The sequence below is a fragment of the Saccostrea echinata genome, unplaced genomic scaffold, assembly GCF_033153115.1.
Source record: "Saccostrea echinata isolate AGI-Se365-2 ecotype Australia unplaced genomic scaffold, CSIRO_AGI_Sech_v1 ptg000054l, whole genome shotgun sequence".
Lineage (NCBI taxonomy): Eukaryota > Metazoa > Mollusca > Bivalvia > Ostreida > Ostreidae > Saccostrea > Saccostrea echinata.
In genome coordinates, this window is record NW_026889803.1 from 7,381,336 (window position 1) to 7,399,145 (window position 17,810).

At 33.4% G+C, this 17,810-nt stretch overlaps 1 protein-coding gene across 5 annotated transcripts in view; it reads left to right on the top strand.

The window, feature by feature from the left end:
- Window positions 1-17,810, top strand: part of LOC133171891 (pleckstrin homology domain-containing family G member 5-like) — a 62,216-nt gene that overhangs the window by 16,416 nt on the left and 27,990 nt on the right. For 4 of the 5 annotated variants that reach the window (XM_061306688.1, XM_061306685.1, XM_061306684.1 and 1 more), the window contains 6 exons: window positions 86-221; window positions 2,467-2,611; window positions 4,685-4,769; window positions 5,061-5,168; window positions 6,464-6,558; window positions 8,192-8,328. In XM_061306688.1, coding sequence (XP_061162672.1) covers window positions 86-221; window positions 2,467-2,611; window positions 4,685-4,769; window positions 5,061-5,168; window positions 6,464-6,558; window positions 8,192-8,328 — 706 coding nt within the window. The remainder of the gene's footprint in view (window positions 1-85; window positions 222-2,466; window positions 2,612-4,684; window positions 4,770-5,060; window positions 5,169-6,463; window positions 6,559-8,191; window positions 8,329-17,810) is intronic. The other variant, XM_061306686.1, reaches the window with a different exon arrangement.

The following is a 17,810-nucleotide window of genomic DNA, read 5'->3' on the forward strand; positions in this document are numbered from 1 at the left end:
TTGAGATCTTTATCCTTCTTTTGTAAAATTAACCATGCAGAACTCTTTCCTCTTTTAACAAAAATCATAATCATTTGTTTTGTAGGTCTGTCACCATCCAGACTGTTCAGAGAGCAATGGAGGGCATCCACTGCTTATGTGTAAACCATGCGATAAGCGTATTCATGGGAATCTTCAAAATAGCAACCATCTCGTCCTTGATGCTCCAAAAAAGAAACTTGGTAGGACTCCACTGATAGCATATTAATATTTAATGAAATGTAGATTTATTTAATAATCCCAGAGGCAAAAAAGGGTAATTATTAAGAAAGCAAATTATTTAAGCCTGAGATATAAGGTTTGTTTTCATTTTTAGCTCTTCTGGACAGAGACCAGAAGAGCTTATGCGAAAGTAAGGTGGCCGGAGTCCGTCCGTCTAGCTGTCTGTCCATCTGTAAACAATTTTTCAAAACACTACTCCTCCTACAGTTTTGGTCTGATTTCAATATAACTTGGCACATAAGTAGACTACACTAAGATGAATAATTCTGTGTATCGGTTTTTTGATTTCAATGAATGGTGTTGCCATGGTTACTAAAAATAGAAATTTCTGTGGAAAACTTTCAAAACGCTACACCTCCTACAGTTTTGATCTGATTTCAATATTAACTTTGCACACAAGTAGACTATAATAAGATACATAATTCTATATATCGGTTTTTGATTTCAATGAAAGATGTTGCCATGGTTACTAAAAATAGAAATTTCTTTGAAATACTTTCAAAATGCTACTCCTCCTACAGTTTTGATCTGATTTCAATATAACTTTGCACACAAGTAGACTTTAATAAGATACATGATTCTGTATATCGGTTTTTTATTTCGATGAATGTTATTGCCATGGTTACTAAAATTAGAAATTTCTTTGAAATACATTCAAAACGCTACTCCTCCTACAGTTTTGGACCTATTTCAGTATAACTTGGCACACAAGTAGACTGTAATAAGATACATAATTCTTTTTATCTTTTTTTATTTCATTGGACGGCATCGCCATGGTTACTAAAAATAGAAATTTCTGTGAAAAACTTTCAAAATGCTACTCCTCCTATAGTTTTGGTCTGATTTCAGTATAACTTAGCACACTAGTAACCTACACTTAGATACATAATTCTTTATATCGATTTTTGATTTTGATGAACGGTGTTGCCATGGTTACTAAAAATAAAGATTTTTTGGAAATATATTCAAAATGCTACTCCTCCTACATGTAGCTTTGGTCTGATTTCAGTATAACTTAATGGCACACAAGTAGATTACACTTAGATACATAATTCTCTATACATGTACCAGTTTTGGATTTCGATGAACAGTGTTGCCATGGTTACTAAAAATAGAAATTTCTGCGAAATACTTTCAAAATGCTACTCCTCCTACACTTTTTGTCTGATTTCAGTATAACTTGGCATACAAGTAGACTACACAGAGATACATAATTGTGGTTATTGTTTTTTGATTTTGTTGAATGATGTTGCCATGGTTACTTAAATCCAAATTTCTGTAAAATTGTTTTAAAAGGCTACTCCTCCTACAGTTTTAGTCTAATTGCAATAAATCTTGCCACAAAAAGAGACTAAACCAAGGATCATTATTCTATTTATTGCTGTTGCAAACTTTCAAGTCCAAGTGCTACTTTTATCTTCCTTTATAAGTAGAACAAGTAGAGCTACAGTCTCATCAGAGACTTCTGGTTCAAGGAGTTTTAACAGGGAAGGATAGTCATTATTAAGTAAAGTTTGGTTGAGTCAGTTACAGAGAGAATATTTTCTAAATTTAGATGCAAAGCTAGATAAGGAGAACCCACCAATCTGATAAAAACCGTGGTGTGGCGAGTGTGAGATTTTTTTTTCAGTATTTGACACCGCACATGAAGAACGGTGTCTTTATTGCTGCTTTGATTGCTTTTTTGAAACTTTTGAAGTTAAATTTGGACGTTGTGTCAACACAACTTACTTTGTTCAAAATGTCACCTCTGATCCAATACTGAATAAACTTGATAAACTGCTTAAAATAAACTCTCTGTACTGTTCCGATAATTGGATTGATAACCTGTTTTAAATCACTGTGTAGCTCTGTGAGTTAATAATTCTCAATACGTGACACTTTTACCTGAACAATTTAATTGCTATAAAAAATATGATGGTATCCCATATCAGATTGAATGCTCTCAGCATGTAAACCATATCGTTGTGATTCAAACTTTACACATGTACCCTGGCTACAAAAGCTCCAAAACTTCTTTCATGGACTGTAAACATATCCAGTTGATTTCCCAGGGTGAAATAGGAGTCAGTACCATCAAGTGTTGCAATCCTTGTATAGTTTTCTGTCACTGTAAATGTGACGGGTTGGCAGAGTCATTGTGTTTCTAGAACTTATTTCGAAGCATCGTTTAATGTGTGATTAAATGGAAACTCGATTTTATAGGTCTGGCTCAGCTTGGACGTGGATCATCATCTCCCAATCTTGGAACTCGGAGGGAATCTCATTCAGAGCTAAATCGTCGTCACACTGAGCCAGAGGATGGAGACGACGTGGACGGGATTTATATCAAGAAGCCAGAGGTCCATGAGTAAGTTTCCTGTGTATTATGTCTTTCATCTTCAATTTTTAGGTCACCTGAGTCACTCAAGTGACCTATTGCTATCTGTTTCCGTCCGTCATTGTGCTTGTTCTTCCGTCATAAACTTCAGCTTTTTCTCTTATACCACTGTACCAATTTCAACAAATTTTGGCATATAGCATCGATGGGTGAAGGGGTACAAAAGTTAAGATTTTTATGGTTCTTGCCCCCCTGGGGGCTGAGGGGTGGGGCTAAAACCATCAAAATTAGTGCTTTCTTTAAAAATCTTCTTTTTTACTCCTGAACATCAAGCAGGCAAACTGTTTGCATTGTAATAAGCATTGGGCCCTCTACCAAAATTTTGAAATTCATGGACCTGGGTTCAGGGATTCTGGAGTTAGGGTGGGGGGTCTATTGACATATAGTGAAAATTATAGCTCTATTGATTATATAGTGAAAATGCATTATTTCTTTGAAAATGTTTTTCTCTGCTCCTGGTTATTTAGCAGATAAACTAAATGCATAGGTATGATGAGCAAGTGTGCCTCTTCCAAAATTTGAGTTTCTTGGCTCCTGGGTTAGGGGGCTCTACTGTTAGGGTGGAGCTGTATTGAATCTATAGTGAAAATACATTATTTATTTGAAAATCTTCTTCTCTGCTCCTGGGCATTTAGGTGGCAAACAGAGTACAAAGTTGTAATAGGCAAAGGTATTTTTAACAGATTTTGAAATTCTGGACCCCTTGATTAAGTGTTCTGATGCTGGGCGGGGCTCTATTTTGTATTCTACTGAGAGAAGTTACTCCCTTTTGCTTTTCACCTATGACAATTAATCACTGTAAATAATGTTATTGAAAGATCAATTGAATAAGAGAAATATACAAGAATTTTTATAATACTAAAAGTACTTTCATAGTTTTAATTGTCAGATAGACTTGTAAATAATCAGACAAAATACCTTGTGTTTGTACATTAAATGTTCTTCAAAGACTGAGGTCAATGTGCTTACTAATAGTACTCAAGCACTATTGTTTTGTTTAGTCTGCATGGTGGTGATAGTGACAAATATGGGCAAGTCAGGCAAGTAAATATAGCTACTTTAAGATTTGTACTGAGTACTAGACTAATTATAATTTTGTTTATCCCTGATCATCCTATTTCTCTTGCTTTTTGGCAACAAAGCTTCGTCTAATGATGTCTATGATAATCAGTTTATTTTGTTTTAATTCATACTTCTGTGGATCCTTTACAGTGTTGTATTATGCTCAGGTGACAGTTAAGGCCCTTGGGCCTCAATTTAGTAATTGCCAAAACTTTTCTTTCTGGATAGATTAGTTGGACTTTATGGAATTTAATAATATAACTACAGTCAAACCTCATTGTCTTGAACTTGAAGGGACTGAGAAAAAACTTCAAGCAGGGTTCTCCACAAGGGGTTTTACCATGGTGGCCCACCTGGTTAAACGAGCTGTGCCATGGTTAAAATCGACGACCGCCATGATTAAATTTTTATTGCATTTTAGCATTGACACCTACTTTTTAATGACATGAGTAGTTAATTGTGTTTATACTACAACTGGCATGCACCTTGAGAGAAAGCGGACTGTGCTAAACAAACATGGTTGTTGATCGTCGAATTTACCGTAAAGCGTGAGAGTCAATGAGCTGACAAGTGAGAGTTAATTTTCCTGCACACAACTCCAACATGTTCTCTATATAATCACAGATTTACAAAAGATAAGACATAGTTCGCACTAACGTAACGATGTCTAATTTAATCCTCTTGCTCTGTCTTTATCTTTCTGATAAAATGAACATTTTTAGTGTAAGTACTGATACTGAATTGTACATGTGAAAATCAAGAATGTACAATCTCTCGGAATTGATGTGTTGAAAGCTTTAATTTACTTTTGGTTAGATGTATTGTATATATAACAGTTAATTTGTATTCAAATATTGTTCAATGAATTTTTTGGCTTAAAGATAAATTAATTAAATTTTCCCATTTGTTTAACAATATTTGAATTCGCATGAACTAAAAAAATAAGATAAGCCAATTCTATAATTTATTGGTATTATTTAGGTTTCGTCCACCACCCACACCCTCTGCTGCAGAACTCAAACTGAAGAGAAAAAAAGCCTTGAAGTTAAAGCGTAGGCACACAGACGTGAGTTCATTGGCACAGTGTGAAACAAAGGGGAAAATAACAGTTATCTTTCTTGAAGTATTTACACAGTAGATTGCAGTGGTTTGCTTATACAGTAAAATGCTTTCATACATTATATAATTGTAAAGATATTTTCTGCTTATGTTTCAAATACTGTATTTTAATATTGATTTTGTTGTTGGTAATAAGGTGTGGATACTTTGCATCTGTTTTATACTAACCCCCACCTACACAGAACTTTGATCCACACCCTTCACTTTCTATTGATCCCTACTACTTCCTTGATTCTAGGAATCACACCACAGCAGTAGCGAGTTGTACTCAGACGAGGAGGAGAGTGATCTCGTGTATAGACGTATGTCTGAGGACCTCTCAGGAGGATTCCACAAACAATCAAAGGTGTCTAAAAGTAGAAAATATACGTCACTAAGGATTCCCCCACAAAGCACAAACTTTATATATATGACTACATGTATCTCATTATTAGCACACAATGTACAACTTAATGAGATATCTTACAGTATAAAATATAATTAGTGTAATTTGCTGTTTGGTCTTATGTTGGTCATGTGACAGTTGCAGGTAAATCCAACAAAAAGCACAATAAATCTCTTTTTCCTTTTTAGTATTCGTCTCCAATTAAGGGGTTAAAACACATTTAGAATGTAACTGATAATGTTACAGATCAACTTTTGGTTTCAACTTAACAATATATGTAATTTATAAAATTAAAAGGGCATTTTAGGGTAAAATTGCTGAAGAAGTAGGAACCATCTGGTTGGATTGAACTGATGTAGAGTTTGCCAAGGGGACACTTTAAACCACAGAGATACCCAGATATATACAGAAACTTATGTAAAATTCTGCAGTTTGACATTCTTTTGTTTGAAACAAAATTGGGATAATGTGTTATTCATGTAGTACCAAAAGGCCATTGTATTTTAAATTTGTACTGAGGAAATTTTCTTTCCATGGATTTAGCAACAGATCTGTGTAAATGTCTGACTTTGTTCTGTTAACAAATTCTCTTTCTCATACACTAACTTTTAATCCTTAACTTTTTCTAATAATCATTTTGCCATTAAAATTACTTTTGATATACGAACATGTATATTAAGTACATGTATATATACTTTTTGCAAGCCCTCCCATTCCATCTAAATTTATATTATTAACACCTCCCTTTGCTAAAAGACTTTTATAAATATTTTTTTTTCATGATTAAAATGTTTCCATGCAAGCAAGCTAGGATTCATAATTCTATGGTTTATGTTCAAGGGTTTGTAAACACACGTACTGTGTAATATATAAGGCGACAGTGTATAACCGTTAAAAAGGGATATTTTTCAAATAAAAATCTCTTCATTATTGATGATGCAAAGTGCAAACTGGTGCAGATAATATCAATCCATGTTCCACAAGATTGATTTTTATATACACCTTAATTGAAAGATTGTTCACTGGTTTGTGAATGCATGCATTCAGATTTCATTTAATTTGCTTGATCTTTTTACTTAAAATATGTTGTTATAACTGTTTGGTTTTTTTTTTTTTTCAATTTAAAAAATGTGCAATACAGATACCAGTATATTAATACAGTAAATAATATGATTTAAATGGAAAATGATAGAATACATATTTTTTTTTTAGTATTAATTTGAGTTAATGCAGTGTCTGTGTAATATTACTTTTAGTCTGCCATCAGTGATGAATGCTTCACCATCAGATTTGTGGACGTATCTGAAAATGAGTTGGAAGTAGTGGCTGCCGTAAGAGGCATCAGTTTAAGGTATACTTCAAAGTATCTTACTAGCATTTGCAGGTTTAATTAAATAAGAACTGACTTTCCTGTTAATACTTTTAATCAACATTTAGCATGAATAGACTTGCTAGGTACAGGTGACTTTCAATTGCTCAAAGCTCGATTTCTGTAAGTCAGCTAGGCTTGTTCCTGAATTTTTCCTAGATAAATCAAACAGGTTTACTTTTGTCTCAAGATCTTTAGAACTTGAGTACAGACATGGGCAAGATTCTTCGCAATTCCTTGTTAAATTTTATGATTATAATGAACTCTGATATAACAAAATTATGGATATAAGTGAGTTGATTTTGTGTCCTGTAGCCTCTGATGAGAGATAACTTCCAAAATAAATTATCTCTAAAATGTCCAATTTTGTCATATTAAGTACTTCCCGGAACATTTTTCATTAGTCAAAAAAAGGTAAGGAAAAAATTGTGTATTGCAAACTGCTATACTTAAACAAAGTTCATTATACAGATATGATGAATTATTACAATTTATTACAATTAGCTTGAAATTAAGTTGCCAGTGTGACACAGTGGTTAGGCCAAAGGGCTTAATTTGTTCTGAGAGAGTTGTGGAGTAAGGAACTGATCCTTAAATCCTAGGCTCGAATCCCTCTGTGGAATAAAGAGACAGGTCTCTTGAATGAGTCTGTAGAAATAGAGGTTCTTTGTTGAAGTAGATGCTGGCATGAAGAAAGATCCCTTGCTGCTCAGTGGCCATACTAATCCACTGGCTAAGTGAAATGTTCTCAAAGGGATATATAGGAAACAAATGAATATGAAATTTTTATCATGAACAAAGCACTAACTATAAATTTGTTGAAAATATTTCGAAAAATATATGTCCAAAAAAAATTATTTTCTCACGCACATTAATAATTGAATAAATCAGTTTCTAAATCAAGTAGAAAAAGAAAATAGAGTAATTCCCCTTTTCGCCCAAACTTGCTTGTAACTTTATAACACACTATCCCCTGTCCCCTTTAAAATTGTCAAATTCCTGATAAATGGGTATCTGGGACCTTTGCCCTTGGGTTCCACCAGGGCTTAGCCTTGAACCCACTGGGGGCCTCACCTCGGCCTCAAGTCCCTAATCAGATGCTCCCCTCTAATGTCAATTCTGGGGTCCACCCCTGTTTTAGATACACAATATATTTCTTTTCATTACAATACTTTATCAATTAACATTTTATGATAAATTATAATAAAGTTTTTAAAACATTATTCAGATTTAATGAGTATGAAATAATAATATAAGACAAAGAAGTGAAACCAGAAAAAGAGAACATTTTGCTTCAAAAAAAAGAATGAAAGAAAACGAATTTTTATTTTGAAAATTTTGTCCCCAGGAAACGAAAAAATTTTGGCTTAAGAAAACTTCATTTGAATTAGTGGGAAAAATACAGATTTTTCTAACGTGATCTCTAGAACTATATTAATCTTTAAAGTTTTTCAGTGGCACTTTGAATTTTAATTCTAGAGTCACATGTGTATGTTTTATTCTGAAAAAAATCTATTAATTTATGGGTAACTTGTCCAAAATCAGAAGGTTATTGATATGATCATGACCATGAATAATAAAATTTTTAAGGTTTGAAAATGGTAAAATATTGCAGGGCATCTATTCAACCCATTCTAGAGAGGCGGGGAATGGACATCAACAGAATTAATGCATTCGTGGAGGCCTCCAAAACACCTCTACCACTGGACTGTGAGTGCTTCCTTTTGGGAGGAAACACCCTCAACATTAAAGGTAGGAAATTTGCCCTCCCTGGAGACATATTTCCTTCAGATTACTCTTTTATATCACCGAATGGCTATTTTTCATATGCCAACTGAAAAACGATCCTTATAGATCACCGCCTTCCGTCCTTCATTGTTTGCAAAGAATGGATGAGCATTTCCATTTATAAACAAAAAGATCAGTTTCCATTGATTATTATGTTCAGAAAGAAAGGCAATGGTATCTTTGATATGTTCATATGTTTGGTCCTGTCTGTTCCTTTTTTTTTGTTCATTGTTATTGTAGCTTTGGATCAGATTGATCTATAGGACAATTGCAAGTGAAACCTCATCTGATTTTTCTAATTAGTTCATTAGGGACAAAAAACTTTCCTCTGTTCTTTAGACTATAGGTCTAATTGCTTCTAAGTTTTCCATCTTCCATGCTTGACCAGATGAGAACTTGGCGAGGCCCTATCTAAGTACATAGAAGGGGTTAATGAGAACTAATGCTAGTCATACATGGGGATCAGAAAGCACCCACACACATTTTAATTTACATCAGAGAAAGAGATTTATTAGTGAAGAAAATTTTATCATGACTGCATGAAATATGCATAACTAACATGCCAACTAAATGCATTTCAGCGAGAAACTGTATTTGATAAAGGGCTATCTAAGATCATAAAAAAGCAGAGTGCTGTTTAGGTTGGAATATGGACAGTGTTTTGTGTTTCTGGGGGCTATGTTTAACGATGATTGATTTGGTACTGACCCCTCATTATCAGTCAATTACATGTCTGCTGATCTACAGTGTGCTAGACAATCGTTTGATCAATAGTACAATTTATTACAGTAAATAAATACACAAAGCTATAATAATTTAATTTACAGACATCTCCATGAATATTGATATCATATTATTCATAGTTAAGCAGTATTGTAGGGATAGAACTATACATGCAAGCTTGTATCTGGGGACAGCGGTCATGTAGCAATGTGGGCGTAAGTTTTACAGAGTACCATATAGTACTGTACAGATCCAAACAGGAAAAACTATCTCTGTAGCAGGTTCTCTTTGAATAAATATGAGCCTTGATAAATGTTTGCTGTTCTCCTTACATTGACCTGAAAATTGAGATGGCCATGGTCAATATTGTCATGAGAAGGAGGATTAGGTACTTTGACAGAGTGGGATCCTATGAAATATATAGCTCATCTGACATTTAATGAAAAATTTGATAGCTTGAGTAAATATGAAAATCCAGTCATTATAAATAATCAAAAGAAGATTGTTTTACTTAATCACCCTGGTGCTTAATCATTGGTCTACTTTTTGGGTTTTTTTCTGTATTCACTCTCTGGTCCAAAAATTTCTTTGCCATCATATCATCATTAATCTTCAAGCAAACCTGGCCAATATCTGGACTATATATAGGACAGCTAGTTTCTCACATCCTTAAGATCACTGGGCCATGATAGACAAGATTACATCAGATCACAGACCTTTTTTATCTGACCAATCACTACATCTTTGATGACCCCCATTTATTGGTCTGGTTCATCTCAGAAAGGGGCCCTCAAAGGGAAATAATAAAATGCATGTGTAATGATGGATAATCAGATGAATGACTTGTGTTTTGTTTTAGGTCATTAGATACAGTTTAATTAGATATGCACTGCTCATCAATAGTTATTTTTCTTGTACATATGTTATAGTGACTGAGCAATTCAGACTTTTAGCTTGTAAAAACATGGTTGCACATTGTGGACCTAAAGGTTTGTTTTCCTTTGTTATTCTAGCAATTGCATGACAACATGTAGAATGTTAATATATATATATATATATATATATGTGTGTGTGTATGTATATCTTTAAATCATTGTACATTTAAATTTACTAGTAATGCAGGATAATTCTGAAAATTTTCATGGTTCCATTTTAGAAGATCATTAGTTATTTTTTTTTTCATTTTGTACCAGGTAGTTCTGATGATATTGCAGAGGTTTTGCCTGCATTCCTGTTTATGTAGAATGGGTTATTTGATATTTTGCAAATACAGAAGTTCACTGAGAACGTGCCATTCTTTTATTTACATTGAACATATATTTTAAATAGAGGTACATTGAAACATGCAGTTTCATTAGTTTGCGAGAGAAAAAAAAATTGGAGAGCTCATAATGTTAAAATTTGTTCAAGAAGACCTCTGTACTTAGTTAGTATCACATTTTGTTGTGAAAGCCAAATTAGGCATTATGCTTTGTGTATTTGATTCTAAGAAGAGCCATAAATAACTGTCAAACATGAAAAAATATGAATGCTCTAGGTGTGAATTTAACAACTGAAAATGACAGCTCTGTAATGGCATTATGTCTTGGGGGCTGACAGTGTCAAATATTTTGTTCTTTTGTCCATCGTTGGAGATAATCATCTGTTTTACTTTAGTCCCATGCTGAATAAATGAGAATTTTACTTTAGCCAAGGCACTTAAGCAATATGTCTGGTACAATGTTAAATGAAGGAGAAAGACTTAGGAATCCAGACACTATTGTGTCCTCTTCTATCCTTTGACATATCTAAATGTATTGATCTAAAACCTTGGTTAACAGGTTTGTGAAGGATTGAACCTGGAAAAATGCATGATGACAACGCATGTATAACACACATGTGGTATTTTTTTTACTGGACATTGGATTTGATCACATATAAAAACAACGGGGAAATTTTTCTGTGAAATTATCAGTGCAGAGAATAGCTTTTGATTTTCTGACCATTTTACTAAGATGTCATTTTCTTGTACTTTATGAGTGTGTACTAACTTACATTGGAATATACATGTGACAGACTGAGTGTTAATATGATTATGAATATCTGGTGATGTTTGCTGTTTAGAATGGTAATATCTACCTTGTGGTTTACCAAGTTATGGAAATTTTGATCAGAACGTACATTATATTTCAGTAGAAGTCTTATAGACTAATACTAACTATCTATAGCAGGGATTTACAAAATTTGTTTTTTCTGGAAACTTTTGCTGTTACGTTTGACCTTGATTGATAGAAATCAAGACTTTTTTTTTTAACCCTGCCACTGTTTGTTAACCATGAAAAAAGATTTATTGCATTGAAATTTCTTTAGAAAGTGACAGTGTTATGCAATTCATGTGCTGGATTGTAAAGAAAATCTTTTTTTGCCCATAATGCCTGCTGATTCAATAACTGTTTGATCAAGGACTGATTGTGCACTGTAAATATAAGGTATATAGTCACCTATTGACTGTGTGTCTTATCTGAAAATACCAATGGGAAATCTGATATTAGAACAAAGGATTTTCAGGGTGTACATGTATGTTGAATTTATTTCTGTACCCTGTTTATTGTTTTGATTCAGTGGTCTGTAGAAAATGCGTAGTTTCAGTGATTTCATGTAGAGTACAGATTTGGATACATGATATGTGAAATTACAGACAAATCCTTTTGCTTTTGAAATAAAAACTAAGATTGATTGCAAGTTTGGAGGGGAATGTCCTTAAGATTCATGGACTAAGCTTTAAGGCTTCTTCGGATTGATCAACAAATTTTCTCTTTTTAACCTTGCCCAATGAAGTGGATGGGGAAAAAAATCATGTGATTCAACCGATGCTTTGATACCTCGATTACAAGATGACACCCATAGTGTTACCATCATTTTGCCATTAACACATTTGAGCTATTCTTTAGGACTAGTACTGTGAAAATTTCTCTTTATACACTCTTGGATTACACAAGAAACTGTAAATGAAACCTAATTTGGTCTTCCTTCTGAGATAATGGAAGCAGCAAGGCAACATTTTATTCAGCAGGCTGGGAGACACTTCCATAAGCGCCATGTTTCGTGTCCAGGTAAGGGAGATAAATCAAATTGTCTGAGAGCATGGAAGCAGTGTACAGTTTCTGGATGAGATGATTTTGAAATGCAGTGCTACTCTGCTGGAATCAATATTGATATTTTTGATCAAGCAGAAATATTTGCTCTTTTTTTATTATTTAAATTTTTTTTTAATTTGTATTAAGGGATTATAAAGTTATTATTTTGCTCTTGGCATATGACATTATTGAGCTAAATGTTAACTCAAAGAGCTAGGAAGAAAAACCGGAATCTTTGATCCATGAACTTTTCTGCAGAAAAGTATTTTTTGAGCATAAAAATTTGAACCCCAGACTGCAGTATTTTAAAAATATCATAGCCATTCAAGGAAAAAAAAATCCTTTTAGCATATTTGAAACATATTGGACTGTGCTTGGGAAAAAAATATGCACATGCAGGTATAAACGGTAGGTTTATCAAATGGCTATTAACAAGTACCGGTACGTATTTTATCCTCTATCCTTAGATCTGTGCAGAAATTCTCTTAATAATGTTTATATAAATGATAAATTAAGGGTTTTTGGTAAACTTTGTGGACACAGACTGTAATTATTTTATTTTCAATAAACTAGGATTCTAAGTACAAAGTCATTTACTTTATAAGTATCTATTCTAGAAATCAGCATAAAAAAAAGCAGCAATTTATAATACGTGTATGATAATCATATTTTCTGGTTCATGGCATTGTTGTGTGATATTTGTTCATCATTTTGTATACTGGCTTTCATTTCTATTCTATTGGAAAATACTTACAATGATGAATCACATATTTTAATTTTTAATAAGCCTTATTAAGGCTTTTGTGTACATGTTATTAGTGGAGGAAATGATGACAGATGCTGATACCTTGCAATCATTTCATATATCTACTTTTATCTAGCAATCCCATACATCTTCTTTTGATTTTCAAGACCTTCAAACAAATCATAACCTACCTATTCATATTACAATGATAAAATAAAGTGAAATGTTTGAGAATCTCACTGATCTGAATAGTACAGTTAATTCTGGAAACAACTGGAAAAATTTACAAATCAGCAGCACACATAAATATATATATTTTACCCACACACTGCCACAAAATAACGTGGCAACCCTTTTACTGCTTCAGAAAGACAATTCTCCAATTTGCATTGCAGAAAAGGACTAAATTAATTAGCTGACTGTTTGTTGAGAAAATATATGCCACAGAGTAATGTGAAATAATAGATTCAATAAATCATAAATGCCATGTTAATATGGCATTAATATAATTGACAGTTGATTTTAAAGCTGCAGAAGTTGAAAAGGGGGGGGGGGGGGTATATGAACTAGTGAAGTATAGAATGTATAGGTATGAATTCCAATCCAAAATTATACATGTACTCAAAGAACAGTCTGAAGGAGATACTCATTTTACACATGCTTATGATAATCAGTTCATATGTACCAGAAAAAGTGATCTTTGTGTTAATTCTTGATCAAAAATGAGATAGATTTGGACATCGACCAGACCAGAAACAGTTGGATCAATTGCCATAGGTTTTTCTTGGTTGATGATTTTGAGGCATTTGATTAAGATATTGCATGTGCCCCATAGCTTCTTTAGTACTGTAGTGAATTCACTGCCATGCTCTAAGTATTTAAGACCTACATAAAGGCAGCAATGTATTGATCTTTATTGTTGTCTGGTGTGATGTACTATCTAGATCATTGTATCGGACTAAATCAGTACGATCGCTCTTTGATACTTGCTACACGCTCAGCAGAAAGTGAGCCTGTTTTAGTCCTTTTGTGGGTGAAATTGGACTGATTAATTGGAACTCAGCCCACACAGGTTTCAGATGCTGGGGCACCAGGCTTTCATAAACATTACAGCGTTAATTTATTATTACTGTATTGAGTTTTTCCAGCTGATTTTTCAGTAGCGATTCTGATTAGATTGTGTGGTGGCAACTGCTCTACATACATGTATAGTTAAAGCTACCTGATAATTGATTTACCGTTGTGTAAGATCTCTTTCTGGTAATACGTTTTGTCAACAGAAGTTTGCAAATAATGACACATTCTTTTGCGGCCAGGAACAAAGTTCTTTAGGTCAGCTATTATTCTTTGATTATTTCTGTTCTGTTAAAGTCAATTTTACGGGTCGACTGTGCTGATCGTAGCCTTTGATGACTATTTCTGAGCAGGTATTGAATGTTCCAAAGGAATTCTGGTGATCTTTTGCATTGTGGTTCTCAAATTGCATGTGAACAGGAGACAAGAGCCAAGAGTGCCAGAGATTGTCTAAATCTTGATGTGTTTGGATTTTCCAAAAAATAGACTTGTTCAATGATAGAATAATCCTCGGAGATCCTTTCTTACCAAGAGAAACTAATATTTGATAATGATTTATATATCAGGATTTGCAATGCTGAAATTGTGTTAGATAAGTGCAAATAAAAAAGGAGGTATTTATAATGGAGGAACCTTAAATGGTACCTTGATATTTTTTGATCTGGATTATTTACTTAATGGAGAAGAAAATGAATCCATCTTCAAAGCAGAGAAGACGATCTAGGGCTAGTAGAAAGTCAGAATCCGATTTGTTCAGACCAACTTACTTTGCTAATGTTGCGGAAGAGTTATTTGGAAGGAAAGGTATGATTTTAAAAATCTTTAATTCTTTTTACCTGATTTTTATTTATTTTTCGACAGTTTTATTTTAGGAAAATCTGTAAACTAGCTATTTTCTTTTGTATGAGCCATGGGAAAAATTGATTTTAGAATTATACTCTTATCATAACAAAATGTACAAATCACTTTAAAGCCAGACATAATGGTTAAAATCCATCGATATTTTTTGCTTTCATGGAATGGGTTACCTTGATAGAATTGTCACTTTCCCACATTTCCATTGAAGTTTTAATGCTTTGATTTACCAGAAATCTTTGAATACCAGAAATGGACATGTATCTAGGTAGTAATCCGTAGTATACCATAACGTGAATGTACCAACATGTATATTAAAACAGCCCACAAAAATCCAAATATGGCAGATTCTGTAAAATCAATAATCTCAACTGGGAATCAATTTATTTAAAACACACAGGTACGTTTAGGTGTAAAAATTCATCGGCGGTGTAGATAAATGTGTTAAGTGAATTAAAAATCTGTAATGACAACATAAATCCCTTACTGAAAAAAAATTTTGCACTGTCATGGTTCAAGTCAGACTATAAAACCAGAAGGTGTTGGGATGTTCATGAGATAGTAATGAAGATAAAATGGAGTTTTCATTTGTGGAATGACAGTTCATGACTTTTTGACAAGAGAAGAAACTACTTCTTCCTGGTGTTCAAAAGGCTGACCTCGTCATTGTCAGAGAGTAAATCATACCCCCATACCAGTGAAGCAGGACTCCAAAGCACATAAATTTGAATTAAAAGGAATGTTCCCTCTTAATGTTTCAAGTTGGCCTAATTTGACAGCTGAACTCAATTTGCCAATGATTGAGTTGTCTCAACAGGAATGTTAAATATCTTTTATTGTGAAATAAAATTTGTCCTTATATTTACTGCTGTTGAGAGGTTCAATTTAAGACGTGTACAGTCTATATTATCTGTATCTTAATAGCTTAGGTACAAGTCAGTCAGTACTTCTTGAAATAAATGAAAGCAATGTCTCTTTATTGGTGCAGCAGTGTCAATGTACTTTGCATTGTAAATATTGGAGGATTTTTTGTCCTGATTTATAATATAGATTTTAAAACTGTTTTCCAAGTTTTATGTAGATGTCCTAATTAAATTTACCAGAAGGGTTACTTGTACCTGGATTCTTTTTTCTCCCAATTTAAGGGTTTATGTTTTATATTAAGAATCTTTTGGAAAAACTATGGTTGAGAATCTACCTTTCACAAGAGTGACAAACTTTGCCATCTATAGCACATGTATAGGAGGTTATTAGCTGTAAATCAGGTTGGAAAAATCATATTGGTCACATTTATTATGCACATTGATTCTCATTGATTTTACCAGATAATTTAATTTTTTTGGATGACAAGACCCATTATAGCAATGTCTTTCATGCAGATTGAATTTGTTTATGCAATTTGCTGGGTCATTGAAATTAGTGCTGTATTATCTTCTCTTGTTGACTGCATTTTTGACAGATGAATCTTCCTTGTGTACTGGAATAATACCACCTACTGTCAGAATCTCTCAGGAGGCCAAAGGTTTACCTTGTCTCTACTGCTGAACACAATATTTGTCTCCAATTTAACAGAACAACTGAAATGATATCTGATGTTTGAGATTATATATATGGTGGCACCATCTTAGTTTGGATGTCAGCAATTTAGAAATTGAGTTAAATTTTTAGACAGAGTTTGTCTTCATGATCATGAACAGTAGTTAATTTTTCATTTTTAATTATTAAGCATGAAATTTCATTCAAAAGAGTCTGTAAGGCCATCTTTACAAAAATATTTGCTTGCTCTCACCCGACTTAGGATTATATTGGGTAGGTATGTAGGGGGATTTTTTTTAAAACTCAAAAACACTTGTGACTATGAAGTTAAAATAGTTAATAATGGGATGAGAAAAAAAAATTATTGTTTCCTGGAGATTAAACAAAGTTTTGAGTTGGTCCATTTTTGGTCAGTCGGTCAGGAGAGCTACCTGGCAAACAAATTTTTTTTTTTTAAAGATGGCCTAACATAATTTTGAAAGTATCATGTATTATCTGTGTAAAATCTAAATAAACCTAATATATCATTTACTGAACCTTGGTATTTCAAATGTCGATAATTATGTCAAATACCATACATAGATGTGTCCTGACTTTGAAATTAATTTGGACTTCACCTTTGATATCCTGAACAATCAGATGTCTTAACTGTGTAATACAGTCCTAACATACTTTACTTATTGAGACTCAACTGTATTTGATTATGTAGAAATTTGGACTATATGGACCATGGATATCAGCCTGGTTAGCTCAGAGATAGAGCACCTGGTTAGTGACACAGGGGTCCTGGGTTTGATTCCCCAGTCCAGCCATACATGTATATTTTCTCCTTTTCTACTACAAATATCTAAATACAAAGGTGTATCAGTGGTTTACAGGGTCATAACTCACAAGAAATGTCAGCTTAAGTAAATTACATTTTAATTAATCAGATCACAGTACCAATTTAGCCATTAGATAGGGGAAAATGTGTCTTCTGTTTAAACTGTTAAATATTTCAAGTGATCAAGTGCACTTGCACTTAAACAATCGTGATAGAGGCCTTTTTTTTTTTTTTTTGGTATAAAATGGTCTACAAATATTGAGGATATACTAGGTCTCCTAGCAAAGGGACTATGCAATACAAGCTGGTAGCACATGAGTTTAGTTAACCTACAATGATTGCATTAATAACCTGTGGGTCCCGCTGATAAGAGAGCAGTATAGGTCCCACATTCCGACATTGTGTGTGCTCAAACATCTTGTAATTACAAAGTTATAACTGCAGATTGGCCCGATGTGTTATTAAGTAAGACATCCACCCAACCCTACCAAGGTAGACTAGGATAAAACGAGGAGGGAAATATTGGGTGTTTTACAAAACTCGGGTATTAGAGAGCTGTTGGCATAGAGAAAAC